General features: G+C 33.6%; 1 protein-coding gene across 1 annotated transcript in view; it reads right to left on the minus strand.

The window, feature by feature from the left end:
• LOC117576671 (activating transcription factor 3) overlaps positions 1-25,311 on the minus strand; it is a 59,160-nt gene that overhangs the window by 8,404 nt on the left and 25,445 nt on the right. Inside the window, exons 2-3 of the mRNA XM_034261662.2 lie at positions 19,716-19,762; positions 56-1,096 (exon numbers count right to left, since the gene is read on the minus strand). Of these exons, the coding sequence (XP_034117553.1) occupies positions 56-271 (216 nt within the window). The 5' untranslated portion in view covers positions 272-1,096; positions 19,716-19,762. The remainder of the gene's footprint in view (positions 1-55; positions 1,097-19,715; positions 19,763-25,311) is intronic.

Raw genomic sequence — 25,311 nt, forward strand, 5'->3', positions numbered from 1 at the left:
AAAAGGAATCTTTAATTGAAGTGTCAAAAAAAAGAAAAGAAAATCTAGAATTTACCTGTCCATTGGGATTGCCGCAAAAGTTGCGTATGGTGACAAGGGGCGTGGAGGCGGCACTGCAACTGTTTGAGGCATTGAAATTGAAATTGTCGAGCGGATTTGTCATGGCGATCACCGAATTTAATATCTCTGGCGTCTTCGGTGTATGGGCGCCCAAGCAATTGCTGCCCTCGATGCTGAGCAACGATGTTGCCGGTATGTTTGAGTTGAACATGTTTGATTTTGATTGCTGCCTCTTTTTAGTTGAGTTAGTTGTTGGAAAGGTTTCTTTTGTTTTGTTTTAGTTATAAATTGGACTTTTTGCAGGCGTCGATAAACACACACGAAACAATAATATTAAAAAAAAGTAAAACAAAAACGAAACAAAAATGAATAGCACGATAAATTGTTCTTTTTTGTTTTTAACTTTTAGTTTTGTTTTTTTGTTTTTTTTATATATATTTTATTTTGTTATGTTGTAAATCACAGTTGAAGGCCTACGCGTTGCATTTGTTGGACTGCTTTTAGTTAATTAATTTTTATTTTATATTTTTATGTTTGTTTTTGAATTGTTGTATATGCGCTTTGTATAAATATATATGTATATATATATATAAGTATATAAATTGTTTTTTTCTTTTATTATTATTTATGTTTTTGGACACTCGCGTCTTCTTCTACTTGTTGTTGTTGTTTGTTTGTTGTTGTCTCTCTCGGTTATCACAAATTGTTGTTAATAAAACTTTGACTGCTTGTGGAAATTTGTTGTTGTTTTTCTTCTCAACTTTGTTTAGCTGGCTTTTGATTGTTGTTGTTTTGTCAATATTGTTTTTGTTGTTGTTGTTTTTATTGTTGTTGTTGTTATTGTCGCTGCCGCTGCTGCCGTTGCCGCTGCGTCGCGACGCGGTTCCATCGGCGCTTCCAGCGTGTGTTGCTCACAGCGTTGAATTCGACTGAATGTTTTGGCCACCGGCACCGGTCGACATCCACATCCACATCAACAACGACATCCGAGACATTAACGACGACAACGACGACGACGACGAACCGCACGCTTGCTCTACAAGTGAGAGAGAGAGAGAACGGGAGAGAGAGAGAGAGAGCGCGAATTAGTGAATGACTACGTGTGTGCATGAGAATACAAGTCAAGTTGCGAGCGCAAATAGCCATAAAATAAAAGCAAGTCAAAAAAAAAAACACGTTACAAAAGAGTCACCGACAGTCAGATACCCTGTAAGGGCAGCTTATCAAATGCTTAAGTTAAAAAAAACCTGTATTAAGTTCGGTTACCTAACAACAGTAGAAAATTTTAAAAATACTTTAAAACTCTCAAAAGAAAATTTAAAAAAAAAATTAATTAAATTGGTCCTGAATTTATTCAATATACAAAATATTTATATTTTTAGCTATAAAAAATAATTCATATAGATTAAACTATATCAAACAAATTTATAAATATTTTTAAAAAATACTTTAAACCTTAAAAAAAAAGCAAAAAAAAATATTTATTGTTTTAAACCTGAATTCATAAATATGTATTTATATAAAAGAGTCATGAATAATTAATTATATGCAGCCTGAATTCTTGGCTGCAAACAATAATCAATCAAAAATTTAATTATTTTAAAAATTCGTATTCATGCTTTATAAAAACTAAAATAATTAATTATATGAGCAATATTCTTTAAAAATATTCTTACATAAATTTTTATTGCGCGAATATTTTACCGATGACATATAAAAAATAAACATATATTATAAAATATATAATTTTTATATACTAATAAAATCAATGAAACATTTTCATACTAATTTCAGTATTTCTTTCTGCTCTTTTCTGTATTTGCCGTATACAAAATGTATGTATTATTATTATAAAAATCTTCATTTCGTTATTAAATTCTTAATTTTTGTAGTTTATAAAAAATTGTTTAACACTTTTCGTAAATTTTCAAAATGTTCTCTGCGCTTCTTTTTACAATTGTTCTTTAGTTGTGCATACCCCACGCAATCACTTAAGTACAGAGTATGCACAGCACGAGAAAAAAAAAAAAAAAAAACAATTAAATTATAAAATAAGCGTAAGTAAATTGATTTATGTAAGCATTGAGCAGCTGACAATCAACTGGCCGACTGACTGACTGACCAATTGCCTGACCAGCTGACTGACCCAATGTTACAAGCAAATACACACACACACACTTAACACACACGTTTGTTGTGCGTAGTTAGTTAGCCAAGTTGCGGTCGATGTCTCAATTAAGAGCTTAATCGTTTAATTGAATGCAGAATGCACAAACATTTTTATTGCTGCCTTTTTTTTTTTGTTTTGTTTGACTGATAGCCAGAGTCTGAGGATCTACATCACAGTATGTAAATAACTCTCTCTGTGTGTGTGTGTGTGTGTGTGTAACACTCTCCATGGGTGTGTGCGGTCAATCACAGTTGAAGGTGAAATGGCAATAAGTAGCTCAAGTATTCAAAGCATTTCGAGTATTGCAAAAAACATTTCAACTATTCTCGGGGTCAATTAGGTCAATATGCGCAAATATTCTCGGTTCTGTAACACAGAGAGAGAGAGAGAGAAACATTCCCTTCTCGATCATCAAGTTTTCTAATGAGCCACAAATTTCATTTTGTAATCTTTTTGCATCTTTTTTAAGCACAGTTAGAGGGTATTTTTTGAATGTGGGGTATATGCGCTTTTGAGCACATTGGAACTGCCAACTTAATGTTTTAGAGCTGCCAACTCGCATGGAGTTGCAATCTTTTGCATGTTTTTTAAGGACAGCTTAAAGGGTAATTTTGAGCACTGCCAACTTATGTTGTAGAGCTGTCAAATCGTTACATAGAGTTGCCATTCCATTAAAAGCAGCACAGAGTTACCACTTGCTGAGATGAAAACATCGCAAGCGAGTTTCTTTTTTTTTTTATGTGTGATTCCATTTTAGTTCTCAGTGCCGTGTTTTTATGACAATTTGTTGCCCTTTTTTGAGACAGTCATGTAGACTTTTTTTAGTTTGTATTTGTTTTTTATGGAGGCTTTTCAAGGAATTGAGTTATGTCGCCCGGTCAGAGATTAGCTAAGCGAATGCCAGTTACGTGTGAAAACCGAAATGCCAAGCAAACGAAGCAATGATAATGATGTCGAGTCGAGTCGAGTCGAGTTGCGAGTTGAGTTGATAGCCTAACGATAACTTGGTGTTTCCCCCCATATTATTATACATTATATAATTTCACTCAAAATGCAAATTGGCAACGTTGTCAAAAAATAACTTAAAAGCTAAACCACCCCCACGAAACGCCCGTTTTGGCAAAAAAAAATTATAGCTGTGCAATTTTTGACTATTGCCTTTTTCCCCATTTATCATTTTTTTGTTTTTTGTCAAGAATTTTTTGTGCAAATAGATATATATAATATGTATGTATATACTGTTTGCCTCGCAAAAAGTTTTAGTGCTACTTTTATGTCTCACACACACAACAGCAAATTGAAAGTTAGTCAAAGAAAAAAACGCAAACAAAAAAAAAAAAAACGAAATAAAAATAAAACACGAAAATTAACAACGAAAAGCGTAAAGCTTGAGCAACAAACAAATGAAAAAAGCCAGAATAAAGAATTATGATTTATGACTTTCGCATGTTTTTCAGCAAAGCAGCAGCAGCGACAGCGGGGGGGTTAGAAGGGACAACAGAGCAGCAGCTCTTTTGGGGTATGAGGTTCAGCTTTGTTGGTTAGCTTGTAAAGCCTTTGAGGCCTCTGAAGTGGGGGCAATGCAATAGAGTATTGCAGAGAGTAGTGTAGCTTAGAATTTTAGCGTATAGTGTTGCTTAATTCAGTATTTTTTCGTATTTTAGAGTGCAGTATTTTACGGTAAAGTGTAGTTTTACGTTATATTGATCTTATTGTATTATAGTAAAGTATACTGAACTTAACTCGTTTACTGCGAAATTTAGTATTTTTGTAAAGTACAGTATTCTATGAAGTATTGTATTGTATAATTTTTCGTATTTGTGTAAAATATTCTGCTATTAAGTATGTTATAGAGTAGTTCTGTGTAATTTAGTATATTTTGTGAGGCGCAGTATTTTATAGTAAAGTTTTGTGAAATGCTGTTGTGAAATGCTGTTTTGTATTTTAGAGCAAAAGGTGGTGTATTTCAGTATTTTATAATATTGTGTGCAGTATTATATAGTAAAATATACTGCAGTTAAGTATTTTACTGCACAATACTGCATAATTCAGTATTTTATACAAAGCACAGTACTTTATGATAAAGTACTAAATAAATATGAAGTTCAGTTAGGTATTTAATATTATATTGGTATTTTGTAATACAATGTAGTGCAGTATTTTATAGTAAAATATACTACAAGTAAGTGTTTTACAACACAGTACTGCGTAATTTAGTATTTCATAGTAGCTGTGCTGATTGCTTTTGCAACTTTGTTCAACGAAAATCACTTTTGACATTCGCCACACAAATCTGTATTTCGCTTCTCATTTTGCCCAAATGCGGCGCATGCGTGCCACCCCACAAACCCCTCGCCCCACCCCTTGCGCTGTCCCCTGCCGCCACTCCCTAGACATGTCCCCACTGACTGTGTTGAGTTGGTAGAACTTTTGAGGTCATGGGCGCATTTTGTTGTGTGTGCTGTCGCTGATGTTGCTGCTGCACACATTGCGCATACGCCGCATGTGACTTGCGCAAACAGATGACAATCGCTTCGCTGACGACTTCGATAGCTAATCGATAGACCCAAAAGAAGCAACAGCAGCAGCAACAGCGACAGCTGTTGGCAAGTGGCCCAGCAGGGCATCAACAGCGACCAACTCACGGGCAACTTTTATACTTGGCTTGTCTACTCGCACTTGGCTTTTATATTTTTTCTCCATTTTATTTTTCTTCATTTTTTATTATTATTTTATTTGTTGGTCATTAACATTCCGAAGCGGGTTTTTGTATGCGTGTTTGTGTGTTGGTTGAATGAAGCCTTGTCGAATGAAGCTATTTGTGGCTTGGCTGGATTTATTGATTCGTTGGCATTTCTGAATTGCTCTCGAGTGTGCGCAAAATGCAAAAAGCAAAGATCACAGCATGTGAGCAGCAGTGACAATAAGTAGTGTGCACACACAACGCGGCTCTAAGGGCAGATGTCAAATGCAAGCACATGCATTCAAGGGTGCTTCATCATAAATTATCGATAAAGTTATTGATCGACTTACAAATTATGACGATTTTCAACTATAGAAACTCAAACTTACATATTCTTTTGGAATTTATTATAAATAATCGATAACTAAGTTATCGATAAATTGCTAATCGATAAAAAAGTTGTCGATTAACTGATGATCGTTAATAGAATTTCCATCGTGTTAAACATAAAAATTTAGTTTAAATTTATTGACCTGTAAATCGATATACCTATCGAACTGAACGTTTATCGATAGGCATATTTTGCAAATTTTATGCATTCCCATGAATAAACGCAATTAATCGTGGAATTTATTACTGAATTCCAATGAATATATTGAGTGTTTGTCGATTGTTTGATAATTCAATTGACATTTCACGAACAACTCAAACAAAAAAGAAGAAAAATACCGCAGTCAGTGATCAACATTAATTAGAAGCTATCGATAAATACATGGAGCGAAACATTGATTTATTCAACATGCATATAGACAGCAGATTGATCCGTTCAACAATGATAAATAAGTGCCAGCTACTTAAGTGTCTTGATAAGAGACAAGTTGCTTCAATTTATTGTGTAAGATTGATCATTAGGCAAGAAACCCGTTGTTATCGATATACAGTATAAGTATATACGATACATGCATAAATCAATATAACAGTTAAATAAATTGCTGTGAAAAAACGCACACACTCGCACACACGATAAATTTCAATCGATATACAATACGTATTCATGGATTTATTTGAAACAATTATCACGAAACCTGTTAGAGTACAGGCTATGAATACTGCATGAATACAGCACAGCACAGAAAAAAAAACAGATACTAAAAACAGAAAAGAGAGAAGGCAAAAAAAAAAAAAAACAACGCATCAATACAATACTATATATAAATAATAAGCAATGAATCGCAAATTGCGAAATGACTCAGAAGAAGCCGCAAAATTTCGTTCAATTATTACACAAAATACGTCGAGAAAAAAAACAGTAAAATAACAAATTAAATAAATAAATTATTGTATCTGTTGTTGGAAACAAACCGCAACGCGCAATGTGCATAAGAAAAAAAAATGTATATCACACGAATATTGTATAATACCCATTGGAACGAATGTGTGAATTCATATTCATATTCGCATATTTAATAAATTATTATTATTATTATTGTTATTACGATAACGAGTTGATTTGTTGTGTCTATTTCTGCAAGCGCCAGTTGGTCACTCATCATATATTCATGCCATCGGAATTGGTTTCTGAATCGTGTGCAATCCCCCGAAATAAAACATTGCTCTACATATAATATACATACATGCAAATGATATTTGAAAAATGTCTGTATTTAATATTTTTATCAGGCTGTCTGTGCCAATGTTGTTGCTGTTGTTAGTTGCAAGTTGTGTTTGCGGTACGTGACTCGCGCTGCACTCCACAATTCACACGAATCACGAATCACACGACAAAACGAGCGAAACATCGAGCAGCGCGAAAACAACATAAAAACAATCAAAAAGCAAAAAGCAAAAACAGCGCACAACACAATATTGCATACTGAACGAGTGAGTGAGTGAGTGATTTATGTGGGCGTGGCACGAAACAAAAAACATTTTACAAAAAAAAAAATTCCCTAAAATTCAAATTGCATTGAATATTTCTGTGGCTTCAAATTCCCAGAAATTCGAGTGCATTCAACAGATCTATATCTTTAAGAGATAATATTATTTTTGTTTACTTCTACTTCATTTTAATATCTTTAATCTTATGAGAAATAATATATTAATTTCATTACTTATAGCGTGAAAGAGTATTATAACTTAGTGCCTGCAGGATTTTCGGTACATACAATAATAATTATACTATTTAAGATTCCTTGTAGAAGTTATTTAAGAATTATTTTTGAATAGCAAAAAAATGTATAATATTATATAATCGGGTGTTCGTTTCTTTGGCTGACAATCTGAAATATTTTGTACTATATGGTATGTTTAAAATACTATATCAATATATCAAATATAGCCTTTGGAAAATTTTAGTATTTTTGTGGTATATTTGTAGAGTGTAATATTTAAAATACTATTATCAATATATCAAAAATAGCCTTCGGTGTATTTTAGTATATTCGTAGAATATGTTATTTTTAAAGGGGTTATCTCAGAGTCGGTATATTTTTGGTATATTTGTAAAATATGGTTTTATACAAAATGAGTACATACTAGGGATCTCGCTCATCTGTAGCTTTCATAATTGTTTTAATGTTATCTTGAAATATATGTATGTTATATTTCTGAGAAACAACACTCTAATATAATTAACAAGAATTTCTTTGTTTGAGTAAAATCTTGTTATGTGTGTGAGATACCCGCTACCCATTTTGAATAAAAGAAACATATTTTGCGGTATTTTCTCAAAATATACCGAATATACTGCAAAAATACTAAAAATATACCAAATGGTATATTTGGTATATCGACATAGTACCACATTCAAAATATACCATAGACGGCACAATATACCAGATTGTCAGCCAAAGCAACTAAGACCCCTAGTAAGTAGGCGTTTTTGCCCATACAAAAGTATTTCTTTAATAACTTCGACAATTTTTATCTGATCGGAACCAAATTTTCAGGAATCATAACTACTATAGTAAATATTGTATATACCAAAATTCGCAACTCTAGCTTCAAAATTACGCTTGTTATTCGATTTTTTTGATTTGCGGGGGCGGAAGTGGGCGTGGCAAAAATTTGAAACAGACTTGATCTGCGTGCAAACATAACAAATGCTGTCGAAAAAAAATTATAGCTCTATCTCTTATAGTCTCTGAGATCCAGTGTTTCATACGGACAGACGGACAGACGGACAGACGGACAGACACACAGACGGACAGACGGACATGGCTAGATCGTCTCGGCTGTTGACGCTGATCAAGAATATATATACTTTATAGGGTCGGAGATGCCTCCTTCTACCTGTTACATACATTTCCTGCCGGCACAAAGTTATAATACCCTTCTACCCTATGGGTAGCGGGTATAAAAAGCAAAATGTTGGAATGAATTAAGTTAAACCGTTTTGTGGACAAAGAAAGCATAAATATGAAAATGTTTCTTCGATTTGCTGAGGTGTTTGCAATAGCTGAAGATGGGGAGCAACGTTGTCGTTAAGTATCCGAGCATAAAGATATCCGAAAAACTTTGTTGGCCAAGTTATTAAAGCCTTTCATGGAATGGGCATACAACAAAGAAGACAATAATGAAACAATATACAAAGAGATAGATATAGAGATAGAGATAGAGATAGAGAGAGAGAGAGAGAGAGAGAGAGACAGTTAAGAAGTGGAAGAGACAAAAAATACCAATCATTGGCTGCTCACATAAAAACTTTGTTAGTTTTGTGTGTGTGTTTGTGTGTGTTTCCCCCTTTTTGCTCTTCTTTTATTTTTTGCACTTAGGGAGGATTGGCTCATAAAAGAGAGATAGAAAGAGAGAGCGCGCGAGATAGTGTCTTTGTTATTGTTGTTGTTGCTCTCAGCCTCGGCTTAATTAAAAGCATTTGCCAGCGCCAAACACACAGGGCACGAGCCAAAGGCAAACACAGATACAGAGCGAAGTGTATCTCTTAGATACAAAATTGCCACATTAATGGATAAGCTTCTCACACAGTCGGTCGCTTTAACCCCCCCTCCTCCCCCGTGCAGCCGATCACTATATTTTGCTGTCAGCTATTTTCTAATTAAGTGTCATTGATTCGGCGTCGTCTATCGCAGTCAGACAACTCCCCCTCCCCCTCGCCCTCGCGTTCTTCTCCATCCCTTGCTGCCTTTCATCCCCCTGCGAAAGCGCTGCAAAATTTACACTTTAATTAAGCATTTAGATAATGTATCTGCCTTTGATTAGCTGCAGCTCGTCAAGTTGCGAACGATTGGGGGCGAGGTTTTTGGGGGTTGGGCATTTTATGACGCTGCGTGGGTGGTAGAAAAAAAAAAACAAAAACACTAAACAAAACTTGCCTATTAACATAAAAGCTTACGGGCAATAGAAGCGACACGCGTCGCCTTTGCAAAAAGCTGGAAGAAACAAGAAAGAAGGCTACAATCGAGTGTGCTCGACTGTGAAATACCCGCTACCCATTTTTAATCAAACCTAAACAGTGCGGTATTAATTTGAGAAAATACCAAATTAACATACCACAAAAATACTAAAAATATACTAAAGGTTATATTTCGAAAATTGATATACAATACATTCAGAATATGACGGGTGCAAAATATACCAGATTATCAACTGAATCAGTCTAAAAATATACCAAATTCACATACCACAACATATTAGAATATACCAAATGCTACATTTAGTATATTGGTTCAAAATATGCCATATATGCCAGATATATTTCTTTAATAATATACCAAAAATATGTCTTAAACAACTAGCTGGTATAAAAACGAAACTTAACCACATCAAAACCCAAAGGAAGGAACGAAGCGTTGAACCTCACTTCTATTGTGAACCAAACTGAGCTCTACTGTGAACCACAGTACCAAATTAACATATCGCAAAAATACTAAAAATATACTAAAAGTTGTATTTGGTAAATTAATATATCAATACATTCAAAATATGACGGGTGCAAAATATACCAGATTATCAACTAAATCAGTCTAAAAATATACCAAATTGACATACCATAACATATTAGAATATACCAAATGCTACATTTAGTATATTGGTATAGTACTGCATTTAAAATATACCATATATGCCAGATATATTTCTTTAATAGTATACCAAAACAACTTCCTAAACAACTAGCTGGTATAAAAACGAAACTTAACCACATCAAACCCACAGGAAGGAACGAAGCGTTGAACCAAACTGAGTTCTACTGTGAACCACAGTCCAAAAAAAAGAGAAAAAAGAAATAGAAAAAATGGGCCGCATGGCTGGCTATTCAATTAATTTATTATTCACTTAAGAGTGCACGCCGGGTGGCAGGAGAACTGTCAAGCAACGCGCCAGGGGGGAAGGAGAAAGAGAGAGGGAGAGAAGTGGCGGAAAGAGGGTAAGGGACAGAGTGTTGTGTGACTGTGTGTTTAGCATGCACATCTACAGCGGCCATAAAAATGTTATAAAAATTAAATGCGCGCACAAAAACTCCGCCAAAGAATTTCGCACATTCAAAACGGACCGCGCCCTAAAGACCTCCCGCGCCTCCACCTCCACCTCTTTCTCCCTCCTCCCCCCACATTCTCCCCTGCTGTTGCTGTTGTCCACGCAGCAATGCAGCATTAGAATTGTTGTTGTTGTTGTTGTTGCCAAAAATGTCCTGTTTCATGGCGAGGCAAATGGGCCAAATGAAATGGGGAAATGAGGAATGGAAATGGAAATGGGAAAATTGGTGGATGGGGGAGGGGGTAAACTTATGGCGAACGCGTGGCGCAACTTTTACAGTTATAAACATTTCTATGCACGTTTTGTGCGTTAAATTTAGGAACTGAACGTAGAACAACTCAACTGAAAAGCGGACGAGACGCGAAAAATATGAAATGGCAAATTTATGGAAATATGTTAAAACGGGGCAAAGGCATTAAAAGCGCGTAGCCGTAGCCGTAATCGTTATCGATACAATCGTGTCTATCGATAAATTACACCAGTTTACGAATATCTCGAAACCGCGTCGAATGCGTCACCCCAAAAGCCAAGTGGAATGTGTCAACGCACCTATCAGATATATACTATATATATAGTATATAGTATATCAGAGGGTATGACTATCAAGCGTTTAGTATCTAGAATATAATGTGTGTACACTGGCAGAAAGTGCGAGAGCATTTCTCTCAAGTGGACAGCACTTTATGCTGTCTTTAATTCAATTTCGAAATTCGCAGATAAGATTGCTCGCAGTCTGCACAATAAAATTGTATTATGATAGATTTGCACTAGCGAAAACTTGATTAATTTGCGCGTCAGTCCGTTGATTACTATTCAAATGAATGCAGAAAACAAAACGCAAAGAAATAATGTTTAACTGTAAGTTAACAACAAAATAAAACAAAAAAGTGTGGCTTTAATTTGATGGCTACGCTTAACTGACAGTTAAATTGCATATTTAGTTGTTCACTTCTTTTAATTTGTATTTAAAAATATTAAATTGAATTGAACTCGTATTTCATTATTTCAACTGTTTTTGAGTAAATATGAAACTTAAATTCGTTTTAGTTTAACTTTAATGTTATCATGCACATAAAAAACAAAACAACGAAGGAAAAATTGATCTATGGTTTTACTAATTTTATAACTTATATAAAAGAGAATAGAAAATCTTTTTTCTTAAATTAAAAATATAGAAAAATGTTTCATTTCCTAATATGAGATAAGATTTCAGTAGTTAAATTATAAGCTTTAACTTTAAAGTTAACTTTAAGTGAAATTTGTACATGTAAATTGTTCGATTGCCATTGTAGCTAAGAATTTCGAATTATTTAGCTAAAATATAACATAGCTATTTTAATTTTGTTTGTATTTGCAGAAAATTCAAACAAATATGAAGTTATATGCATTAACTTTAACTTTAACTTTAACTTTAACTATAATTTTAACTTTAACTTTAATTTTAACTTTAACTTTAACTTTAACTTTAATTTTAACTTTAACTTTAATTTTAACTTTCACTTTAACTTTAACTATAATTTTAACTTTAACTTTAATCTTAACTTTAATTTTAACTTTAACTTCAACTTCAACTTTAACTTTAACTTTAACTTTAACTTTAATTTTAACTTTAATGTTAACTATAAGTTTTAGTTTAACTTTATCTAAAACTTTAAGCTTAACTTTAACTTTATTTTTTAGCTTGAACTTTTTAACTTTAACTTTTGAGTTAACGTGAAGTTTGCTTGAAAAGTGTTTTAAATTGCTTTTTGCATACTCATTTCGAAATTTACTTGAATTTGGAGTACAATTTCGCTGAGTGTAGCAGCAGTTATCTGCTGACCATTTAGCTCTGTAAGTCGCGCCCCGTGTCGTGTATTAAACATGTGTATTTTGTGTGCCTTTTAGGCTTGGACATTTACCTTCTCGCCACCTTCCGAAATACCCCCTCATAGAACCGTCCGCTACATATGTTTAGTTGGCATTAGTCAGTAATCAGATAAGCTCTCACATACAGTTGCAGTGCGTGTGCCTCTCGCTGTGTGTGTGTGTGTGTGAGTAAAGTGTTGCTAGAGTACTTATTGTTGTTGTTGCTACTTTGCTGTGCCTTTCGCAAGGACGTTCATAATCAAAACTTTCATTACACTTTTTGTTTTATCAAATAGCTTATCAACCGTGGTTGAAATTGTTGTTGCTGCTGCTCTTGGTTGCTGCCTTGTCTTTCATGTCAAAGATGCCTTATCAGCAAAATATAAAGGGGGAAAACAAAAACAAAAACAACAAAATTCTTATCTATTGCAAGTTCTTGTTCGTATTTGCTTTTGCCGCTCTTCAATGCTGCTCTTTTCTGCTGCGTGGTAGAAAATCTAATTAATTTCCAAAATTAATACATGTGTGACATCAAAGCGATTTATGTTGATTAACCAAGCTGCCGTCATTGACACTATCTCGAGTTTTGCAGCGGCCTGCACTTTTTTGTTTTTTGTTCCTTTTGGTTTTTATTTATTGCCATTTATGAGCGAGTGTTTGTGTGTGAGTGCTTTGGAATTTTATCAAAAAAAATATACAAGTGAGTTGAGTGAGTGCTTGGGAGGCCGCTTTTAAAGACATTTAGTACACTTTTCACACCTCATTTTATGTGCAGATACATTTGTATCTTTTTGCGTGGCAGCTGCGTCGCTGTCATTGCCATGCGACAGCTGTCAGCAGCAACAGCATAGATAGTGATGATGATGATGATGATGAACAAAGGAGACGCACAGACAACACACAACATTCGACATTCGACATGATTTTTATGAAGGAATTCGCATTAAAATTGTTTATTATGTTTATTTATTGCAAACGGGCCAAAATGAAAAGAATAATACACGCTGTTGTAAGCAGCAGCAGCAGCTGTTGTGTTGTGCCTCGCCTCGCCTCGCCTCGTGTATTATTCTTGGCCAGTTGTCTGCCACTTGCTGCTGTTGCCGCCAGCAGCCGGCTGCCACGTTGCCACGTTTGCCAGCTGCCAGCAAAACGAAAGAGAACAAAAAAAAAAAAAAAAAAAACTGTTCTAGGAAATCGTGTGGCAGCTTCAGCTTCAGCTTTTGCAAAACCGAAACGTGGCAAGCGACTTTTTGATTAAGTAAACACTGACTGAAATTCTCCGCTACTTTGCTTCTTCGTTTTTCTCATTTTGTTGTTTATGAAGCGCACGCGTTCTTCTTGCCACAGATATCCGCTGGCTGCCATTCAGTTGAATTTGTGTGGCATCGATTTTGTTTCATTTTAACTTGCTGCCAATTCTTTTTTTTTCGTTTCTTGCATTTTTTTAAGCGCACGAATATGCAATATAAATGCCAGCAAGTGAGCGCTTCAAGTGTTGATAGTTACTCCATAAAATTATAATGAAAGAGAGAGAGGGAGAAAGCAGCGGAAAGCGAAAGAAAGTGAAATTTGGATAGCGCAAAGTTCAAGTTGAAGATTCGCGACATTTGCCAATGCAAATTGCAAAGTTGCAAGCTAAACTCTTTATATAATATGTAATAATTTTATTATAAAATTGTTGAAATTTCGCTTGCAAATGTTTGAAAACAAATTCGTTAAAGTTTCAAGTAAAATTCTTTAAATTAAATTTTATTGTTTCATAATGAATTTCCATTACTCTTAAAGTGTGAATTTAATAACTTTCTTGCTTGAATTTGAATAAATAACGAGTTTATTGTATGAATACTAAAATAAGCCAACATAGTGTTAATCAATATTAAGTATACGTATGAGCATGGTTTTTTATATCCCTTGTAAATGTCCAATGAACTTAGCCTATATATTTATTTTTACTCCAAACAGTCAGTATTTATTCCTGTAGATTTAATATTTCATAAAATACCAAATAGGTTTAAAAATACCAAATAAATCCAAATAATGATTATTTATTTGCGTATTTTAATAAATTCCCAAAAAATATTGAAACATACCATCAGTTAAAAAATACCAAATAAATACATAAGTTACAAAAAATACCAAATAACTATGCAAGCATACTAACATATATAAAAAAAAAAACAAATATTAAGTATACTCATGAAACAATTTACATATAAGAAAATAATATTATGTGACTTAATGTTGAAAGCATGCCAATAATATTCAAGCTTATTAAATTTAAATGCAGTCTTCTAAAATTCTACTTAATAATTGGTATTTTTGCATATTTATTTGGTATTTTCTAACTTTCGAGATAATATGAAATCTACAGAAATAATCTACTACGACTAAAAGTCTCTCGAAAAGAACTCAACTTGATTGGAATTCAACACGTTTTGAGCACGATTATGTGCATTCATTTCACACATACACACACACACACACACATACAGTCGTCATTCAGTCATTCATTTCAAGCAATTACCCTTTCCAAATGCCAAATATCAGTTTCACAGTTTCGCTTCGTTGGTGGCCTTGTGTTAAGCTCATCATCATTCTAATCACTTTGCGCTAAGCTTGGGCGTGTTCTTTTCTACTCTCTCTCTCTCTCTCTCTCTCTCTCTCTGTCTCTCTCTCTCTCTATCTCTGGAGACCACGCAGAGTTGAAAAACGCATGTGAAACATGCTGAAAAATGGAGCAACTAAAATTGTTGTTTGTTTTCGAAAATTTATGCGAAAAGGCGCGCCAAAAAATGAAAAAAAAAAAAAAAAAATGGGGGAGAATAAGGACTGTGAAAATATCAATTAGTGTGCTCCAAATATGTCCCGAATGTCGCATGGAAAGGCGTGTGTATGTGTGTGCAGAGTGTGTGTAAAATGACAGCTGTGTGTTAACTGCAGTTAGGCACGCCTACACACCCAGAACAGAACAGAACTGAACTGAACTGAAAAGAACAGTGGAGCGCATACACATAACATAAAAGAGCTGAACAAATGGCAGCTGAGTTGGCGCTCGATTGCCGCGTGTCCTTGACACATATCCTCGCACATTTTGCTTGGCACGCACAACGCTGCGAATCGTTCTTGTTCTTGTTCTCCTTCTCTTTCTATTCTTGGGCAACGCCTTGTTGGGGCTTCCGCTTCAAGCTTGCCCCTAATCCATTTGAACTTTTTACGTATTTTCTTTCTTCATTTTTTTTTTTTTTTTTTTTTTTTTTTGTGCTCCACCAACTCTATGCCAAGGATAATAAAAGAAAATTCTTCTAGTTTATGGGCCAGCGCAACTTTTGTGGCTTCACAAGAACACCAAAGCCTGAGAGTGTGCGTGTGTGTGTGTGTGTGTGTGTGGGCTTGTGCCACGTAATATAATCCTAATGGAATTTACACTGGAAACTTACAACAATGTCTCAACACACAGAGCGTGCAACGTGGCCTTTTGTCATGCCAGGCGATTTGCTCGCAACATTTTCGCTTGATTTTTATTGAACTTAAGCTGCCTCAATTGCATTAAAATTAAAGCAACAACAAACAATTGAATTAACAGCAAATCAAAGGGAAATTCCATATGAAAATTCAATTTTATGTAATTTATTCCCAAAATGTACCAAAAAAATGCTAAAAATAAACTGAAGGCTACATTTGGTATATTAATAAAGTACTACATTCAAAATATACCAGATTGTTAGTCAAAGTAAATAATTGTAATGAAAATTAAAACTAGCAAATTATTTAATCTAGCAACACAATTAATCCCATAAACAAAGAACTACATTGAAATAAAGTTAAATAGATGTGAAATAAGTTTAAAATATTTGCAATTTTCAAATGAATAAAATATGGTAATTAATTTGTCAAGTTTAAGTTTCATTTAAAAAGAAATAATAATGAAAATATAGAAAATAAAATGGAAACTTTTTCAATTTTATTGCACTGAAATACTTAAAAATTTTGCCAACTAAAATACAAATTAATTTCTAAAGTTTTGTTTTAATTTTGAAAAGAAACAAATAATTTTAATCAGCTTAATCGAAAATCAATCAAATTATCACAACACTTTACAATGAAAATTGAGTGCACTAAAAATGGAATAAAAAGATTTCGAATAACTTTGAAAATGCCATCAAATAGTTTTTCTCTGTTTGGCAAATTCAAAACTTCAGTTGAATTTGCGTTTTGCCAATGAAATGTTATTGAATTTGTGCCGCAATTTGAATACAAATCGCAATCGAGTTGACTCACAATTTACGTTTTTTATATATTAAAACTAAAACAAAGTGAATCATAAATGGAACGGAAATATATTATATATGTGCTACGCCACAATCTTTTGCATTTAATTGTGAGTTGCAACTATAGAGTTGAAATCAAAATTAAAATGAAAAAAAAAAAAACAAAAAAGGGAATTCAAGTGGAAATTTTGCTGTGTTGCAATTCGGTTAATAAAAAAAAAACAAGATTCGAAATCTAAAACGAAACAAAAACTTGAGAGTAAATAGTTCTATTTATGTGTGTGTGTGTGTGTATAAATATATATGTATTTTGTTTGTGTAATTCTTTTTTGTGTTGGATTTTGTGTGTTTGGCTGAAGGTCAAGTGCATTAAGGCGAAACGGAAATGAAAATGTTAAATAGATATATAAAAATAGTCGAAAAAGCGAAAATGAAAAACCGAGCGCCACAGCGACGAGCGACGAGCAATTCAATATTTTAGAGAAAGAGTGAGAGAGAGAGGGGAGTGGACGGTGGAGAGAAGAAAGGAGGAAGAAGCGTGCGTGAGTGTAGTAAATTTTATTTTATTTGATTTGATTTTGAAAGAAGCTAAGACAAGACAAGAGAAAAGCAGGCGCGCATATCGTTTAGCATTATCCTTGAGCCTCCTGACAGTGAGAGAGATGGAGTGAAAGAGAGAGAGAGAGAGAGAGAGTGGGGGAGAGTGAGAGGCACTTAATTGTGCGTGTCAGGCAGCCACAACATGGACATGAACATGGACACGGACACGGGGATGGCGCCCACACACACACACACACACACACACACACACATACGACTCAAGCATTTGCTGGGTGTGTTTAACAAGCGAGCGAGAGAGAGAGAGAGGGAGACAGCAACATTGCTTTGGGTTGTAGACGAAGCCGTCGTTAATAAAAGCGGAAATGCTGGCGCCGACATTATCATTTCCAGCTTGGTGTGTCAAAGCCCCGCTCTTCGTCTCGCAATTATGATAATTGAGCGAGTGAACGTTGAGCGAGCGACAGAGACGGAGATGAAGACGGAGGGAGGGGAAGAGAGGGAGAAGGCCATGTTGCCAGCTGCAAAATTGTGGCAGACAGGTTAAATTGCGCGTAACTCGGCAGTCAGATTTTCAACTCTCCCTCTCTCTCTCTCTCTCTCTCTGGTTCGCTCGCTTAAAGCGTTATTCATTTTGTGCTTTTGATTGATTTGACGCCATTTTCAGCGCACAGCGTAAGGAGCACAAGGACAACCGTCGCTTTTTGGCGTCAAATTGTCTGTGCAGCCCCACACTCAACCAACACACACTCACAGAGAGAAAAAAATAACTCGACACACCTCGTGACGCACATTTTTCCCCTCTTAAAAAAAAAAAATACAAATTGATTGCGTGCTGCAAATTAGCTGGCTTTGATTGATTTCGTTTTCATTTCATTTCGGTTCAGTTCATTTCATTTTGTGTGAGACGCGTGCCACGTTCAACGTCGCGTATACGCGATATTTGCTTTTTCTTGCCGCCCAGGAAGCTGCGTTTGCCCGCCTGTTGTCGGTGGTTAACTAAATTTAGCCCCCCAAAAGCCAAAAGCCATTTGGCCACAGCGCGCTTTCGTTCGCTATGTTTACATTGAAATGGCAAAAAAAAAAAAAAATGGGCTAACGAAACGGGCAATGGCCCCCGACAATGTAAACACACATACAACAACAAAAATATTTGACATGGACAACAAAATACGAGTATAAAACATAACAGCCAGCAAAATATTCAAAGTCGCATCCGCACAGACAGCACAGAAATTCAATTCACATTTTTATGATTTATTTCGCACGCAATGCGAAGAAATATGAACTTGAATTAACACCAAAATGTTTTCATCAATTTATGTATTCTTATTTTTTAAAGTTGAAGAAGTATTATTTCATTAGCTGCATGGCAAATCTTTATATTTTAATTTAAAAAAATTACTGTTTTATATTTAAATATTTACACACATTAGAATCTTTAAATTTTGAATAAAAAAGTAGTTCTTTATTAAATATCCTACCAATTATTATTTTATAGGTTTCAAAAATAAAAAAAATATTTAGAAATTAATTTAAACTTTCCACATTTTTAATTTCAATTTCAACAATAATTTTGTGGGATGAATGACAAATTGTATTATAAAAAAAAAAAAATAAATAAAAAAATGAATTTCAACTTTCCACACTTTAATTTAATTTAATATTAATATAAATAAATAAAATATAATTATAATTCTATTTGAATTCTACAAAAATTTAAAAAAAGGCATTATTCTTAAAATATACCACAAAAATACTGTAATATACCAAAGGCTATATTTGGTAGCGAATATAATAATACAAATAAATAGAAATTAAAATAAATTTTAAAAGAGTAAAAATAATTTAATATAATGCAACAAGTCTATGATATTTAATATTTAAAATATTACAAAAATAAAGTAAATAAACCTTTTCCAAATTTGAAATTTTTTAAATGTAATGCAACTAATATTTACAATAAACAAAATACTATTTCACTTTTAATGGGAATAAAAATAAAATATATAAATATAAAATAGATTTTAGTCAAAGTAAATGAAATTTAAATAAATTTGGAATATAAATAAATATATTATTTATTAAAAAAATTCTTTTGAAATAAATTAAATTCAACTACATTTTTTATGTGAATAAATATATAATTATACGAGTTTTTATTAAAAAAAAAATATAACTTTTTAATAAATGAATTTCAAATAAATTACTGCTTAGCAGAGCTTAACTAAAAAAAAATTAATTATCTTTAATTTGAAATTAGAATAAATGAAATACTTCTTTTATAGCCTTAATAGGATTTGAATACATTCGATTCCTCACTACAAATTGAATTGAAATAAATGTACAATAGCGTATAGAAGCAGTGTGTTTGCGATGGCATCAACATCGAGCTGAGACCTTAGCTAAGGCTTAGCATAAAATTCTATTCAATTAGTTTGTGATTTTTTTTTGTGTAAGTTGAGAGCTATTAAATTGCATGGAAAATTGTATGCAAATCTTATTAATTGCTGGTCATAAAACGAATCGTCTAGAGACGTTTTATTGATAGTCGCCTAATGAGTCGCTGCCTCGTCAGTCAGTCAGTCAGTCATTCAATCATTTATTGTGACTTTGTCCTTGCACTTTGACTTACCATAAAATGCAGCAATCGTTTTTTTTTTTTGTTTTCCTTTTGGGGGGCTGTAAAGAGATAAAGTAAAGAAAACGTTTAGCAAAAAGCGAATAGACTTTCGAGTTTTGTGTAATTGAATGCGAAGCTGTGCGTAGTCGACTCGACTCGCTTTTGCTTTTGGCCCATCAATAATTGCAGCTTATGGCCATCCATTATCAACTAGCTCTCGTGGCATGTATTTTGGTTATTTACTGTATGTAAGACGATTGATGATTATTGATTAAGCGACGATTCTCTCCCTCTCTCTCTCTCTTGCTCTGCGGCATGATTCATCGCAAAAATAAAACACACAGGCAGAAGACAAGACGTGAAAAATATACAAAATATACACATAGTCTCGACAATAACAAAAAAAAAAAAAAAAAACACATACACACCAAAAATAAAACAGCAAAAGCTAAAGACAAAGACGCTAAAAACAAGCGCGCGTAGGTAGCGCCAATTTTTTAGGCAAACACAAACAGAAAACCCAAACAGACAGACGGTATAGGGAGGGGGGAGAAATGATGAGGGAAGGTGGGGGGGAGGGGACAGAGGAAGAGGAAGAGCTGTATAGTCTCCCCCTAGTCGCTGTACATTAATTTGGCTTAAATCTTAAAAGCAAAGACGACAGAAGACCAAAAAACCAAAACGAAATACGTTTTGTTTATTTGGTTTTTCATGTGTGCTTGTGTGTGTGTGTCTGTGTGTGTAATGTGTGTGTTTGTGTTTGTATGAATTTAAATTTTTGGTAACCCCGAGTGCACAAAAGTTGTTAAACTAACAAATCGAAAGAGCTACCTAATTTGCAACGATTGCTGAGGATTTGCAACGTTGCCACATTAATTCTCTGTTTGAAATGCCAAAAGGCGTAAAGAAGCATACACAACGAATCTGAAGAAGCAGAAATCATCATAAAAAAATATACATATTTCAAGCGTTTTGGTTATTTTGTGCGAATTCTCACAAAATTGTGCATTGAAATGTGCAAAACTTCAATTAGCTGCAATTAACAACAATTTGCAGTGCTTATTTAGAGACCTGCTAAAAAGAGAAGCTCCTCAAAGATGCCAGAGATCCAAGAAAAATAAATAAAAAAAAATGGCCCAGCCACGCCTACAATATGTTGGATTGTTGAAAGTTGGAAGTTTAAGGTGCCAAAAATTGAAAGTGAAATGAGGCAAAAAACGACAAATTGTTAAACCAAGAAATCATTATAGCATAGCGGTATTTTCTTAAAATATACCGCAAAAAAATAAAATATATTGCAAAAATACTGTAAAAATATACAACGAACTATATTTGGTATATTGTTATAGTTATACATTCAAGATATACCAAATAGTTAAGAAAAATATTTCGAATTAAGATATTTATTGCATATATTTAAAAATTCGAAAAACAAATTGCATATTTTAATTGATAAATTGCAAATGTATGACACCATATAAAAATATACCAAATGAAAATCATGTCAAGTTTAGCGATTTGCAGTACTGAAATTATTCTTTCTACAACAAGCTGAATGCGAAATTAAATGTTAATTTGTGTAACAAAGTAAACGCTTTGAAAATTTTTGCAAATTATTTTGTTGCGATTGAAACTGGTGCAACAAAGAAAAAAAGAATGCTAGAATGCATTCAATTCAATCATGAAGTGATTGGAAAATATGTTAACAGCTAAAGTGTAAAATGTGTATTTTATTAAAGTTCAATTGGAATTGAATGAATGGTTAATCGTTAGGCAGATTAATGCTTGCAAGACTTGCAATCAGTGTTTTGTTGTTTTGTGTTCAATTGAAACCCTAATGAAATGCAAAACTGCCAACAGCATCTAATGAATTCCATGGATTTTTTTTCTTACTTTAAGTTGTTTGCCAATAAAAAAAAAAAAAACAAAAACAAACACTTGTTATTGCTAATCATTTATTAGTATTTTTTTTGTTCTTTTTGTTTCGTTTCAGTGTTTCGTTGTTTTTTTTTTCGTGCCGCGTTTTACGAGTCTCATTAGCAGCCATAAGATTTATAATGTAAGTATGAGCATATATAGTATACAATATACATGTATATACATATGTAATTCGTCGAGCAATGTGCTCGCTTCTTTTGTTAGTTCGTTTATTTGTTTGTTAACCCATTGACATAAGATAGCAATTGGAATTGTCAGTTGTGTAGTGTGTGTGTGTGTGTGTGTGTGTTGCCTTAGCCTTAGCCTTGGCACGTCTGCTGCCTCTACAACGACAGACAGACAGACAGACATCATGGGTAAACACAGTGATCTATGTTCGACAAGACAGCGCCACAATCGATAACACACACACAGACACACACTTTGCTAGAACATTCGCAAATCTCATTCTCTCAGTCTTTATCTCCCTTTTGACTCTTGAATGTTCTCAGTCACTCACTCAGTTGACTCATCTCTATCTTATCTCTCTTAATTCAATCTCTGCAACATAATCATTTTGAAAGCATACTTTATAATCTTAAATATATTGTATATCGATATTTGATCACACTGATAATTGCACAAGTTCTTGTTCTCTCTCCTGGCAATTATCATTAATTTTGATTGCCTAGTTTATCTTTTTTTTTGCATTTGCATTTGCATAAATTTTGTTAGTTAACTTAGTCGCCATAAAAGCTACAAAGTAACTGATATTGATCTGTGAATCTGTTCTCTGCCTGTTATGGCTCTATTATATGTATATATGCGACTAGTTCTCGAAAATCGAGTGATCGATTGTTGTCTCGATCGATAGAACAAGCAAATCTTTTGTTTTAATAGTCGAAACTTTTCGCTCTCTCTCTTCCTCTCTCTGTCGCTTAGTTGCTTTCTGTCCTTTTATATAACTGCATTTTATTATACTCGCTTCTTATAGGGTAGAAGGGTGTTATTATTTAAGAAATTCTTCTCCATGGTATATTTTTTATCTCACGGTATATTTTGAATGTATCAAAGTAGCAATTATCGCCTTCGGTGTATTTTAGTAAATTTGAATGTAGTACATCAATATACCAAGTATAATATTTGGTATATTTTTAGTATTTTTGTGGTATATTCACTAGGTATATTTTAAAATGAATTTCGCAATGTTAGTATACCAAACATATCATTTGTTATATTTTTAGTATTTTTTGTGGTATATTAATTTGGTATTTTTAAAATATATACCGCATCGTTTTGCTTTTATTCACAATGGACACCGGGTATCTCACTGTCGATCATATTCTTACTTTCTTACTAGTTTATTAGCTGTATTTGGTTTAGCATAACGATCGATAGTTTTGTGTTGAAGATCGATGACAACTATTGTTTGTCATATGACTGATTTTTTTTGTTGTGGTTTTTGGTTTCTTCTACTCAAATCGTCTCTCAACTTTTGCTTCCTCTTTTTTGCGCTCTCTCCCACTCTATCGCTGCTGATCAGTTGTGGGTTGTGTGTGTGTGTGTGTATGTGTGTAGATTGCTGATCAATTAGCGCATATCGCGTGGCCTTCATCTAGCCCAAGTGGCGTCTGAGTTCCAGAATGCGAGTTGCCACTTTGCATAGAGAGCAACAACAAATAACAAGAGCAACAAAAATAGATGCCAATTTGTATAATGAAGATGAAGCAACAAGCTCTCTTAACGGTCATTCTTTGCAATTAACAAACGACAGCTGCTCCACAAACAAGCAACAAAAAAAAAAGTGCAGACATAAAACACAATAGTAGACACACACAACAAAAAAATAGCAACAAAATAAAACTTAATTTTAGCTATAGCAATAACAACAACAACAACAATGGCAACATCAACAATTAAACGCACAACGAAGCACATTAAAAATTATTTAATTAAGTGATTTTAATTTTTCGTTCTACTATTTCGAGTCTCTCTCTATCTCTTTCTCGCTCTGTTGATTGTCTAATTTCATTAATCGAGCGCCGGGGTGGGGAGTTCTGCCACCGCACAAAAGTGAGGGGGGAGGGCAAAGTGGAGGTCTAAGAGGTTGGACCAATCAAGCGCTTGACGTAAATTGATTGGCACTATGCCAAGGAAATGGGTCCAATGTGAATTTGTTGGATCATTAGATCGTTTGAACAACGTTTCACACAGCGCGCAACTTTTTGTCAATTAGAATAGAGAATTTGACCTTTTTGGCTTGCCGAGGAAAAACCCTGCAATGATAAGCGATAAAACGATCGTTTTATAGTATTCTATTCTTTTTTTTTGTTCATTTCTTGCGTGGGCGTTGCACATAAATCACACTTGAAGAAGCGAACAAAAGATAGAGAGAGACACACAGAGAGAGGGGGAAACCGAAACTGAATAGAATGCCAAATGAAAATGAATGAAATGTGCCGCCGTGTCTATCTCGTAATTGAATAATAATCGTTTAATTAGAGCGGAGCGCAACAAACTGCGGGCCAAAGTCGAATTGGATCAGCTAATTAATGGCGCTACCTTTGAGCTGATTCAAAACTTGCCAAATTTGCGACAACAAAGTTTGCGAGGAAACCCAAAATAAAAATAAAACGAATAATACTGTGCGCCAACACGATCAAATGCCCTCAATTAATGTCACACTACAAAAGCAACAAACTAATCGATGCGATGTGATGCGTTTGTCTTTAGATTTAATCAATGAAGTTTACGATATGATCGAAGCAGACAAATTAATATAAATGTATATTAAGACAGAGTTTCAAGAATCAAGAACATAAACTCAAGTTTCTAATGGCAACGGAGTTTAATTGAAATTGAAATGAAACTTATTATTTATTTAGAGAGATTCACATATGTATATTTTAATTATCATATATTATTTTGAAGCATAAAATGATGAAAAACCTATCAATTCATATGACAAAAGGAATACAATTAAATATAATATTTTTTTTAAATCAGATAGTATTTTATAATATACTAAAGTATAGAAATATACTAAATAATATACTACTTTACTATATAGTAGACAATGAAATGTTCCATTTAAATTTACATGTAAAAGGGAAAGAAAGTTTATTCAAATTTTTATAAAAAATATACTAAATAATATACTGATTAACTGAAATAATAAGAATACAATAATAATGAAAATATGATATTTTGACAAATTTATATAGAGTTCTTTAACTGAAGAAATGTTCCATTTAAATATGGTAAAGATAAAGAAAATTTATTAAAATTTCATTAAAGAATATACTAATATACTAAAAAATATACTAATATAATACTTTATTGTAGTACCGATTTGGTAAATTGGATTGTCGTTAAAATTAGGAATGTCGATAGTCCCGCTTCGGTTAGAGTATCAAAAGGTAAGCGCAACAAAAGCACGAACAAATCACCAAAATTTATACTATAAAAAAAAATACAAAGTCAATCCCGACGACAGGCTAATTGGCAGCTTCGTTTCGGACATACGTAGTATGTATGATCGTCACAACATTTGTGGGATACAACCACGCAGATCTGGCCATATAAAGCGGATTAGTGAGTTAGTCGGTTAGTCAGTCAGCGAGCCAGTCAGTTAGTCAGTCAGTTCGGTAATTTAATGACGCTTTTCGGAACATTTCCATACAAATGGGAA

This window comes from Drosophila albomicans, chromosome X (genome assembly GCF_009650485.2).
Source record: "Drosophila albomicans strain 15112-1751.03 chromosome X, ASM965048v2, whole genome shotgun sequence".
Classification (NCBI taxonomy): Eukaryota; Metazoa; Arthropoda; class Insecta; order Diptera; family Drosophilidae; genus Drosophila; species Drosophila albomicans.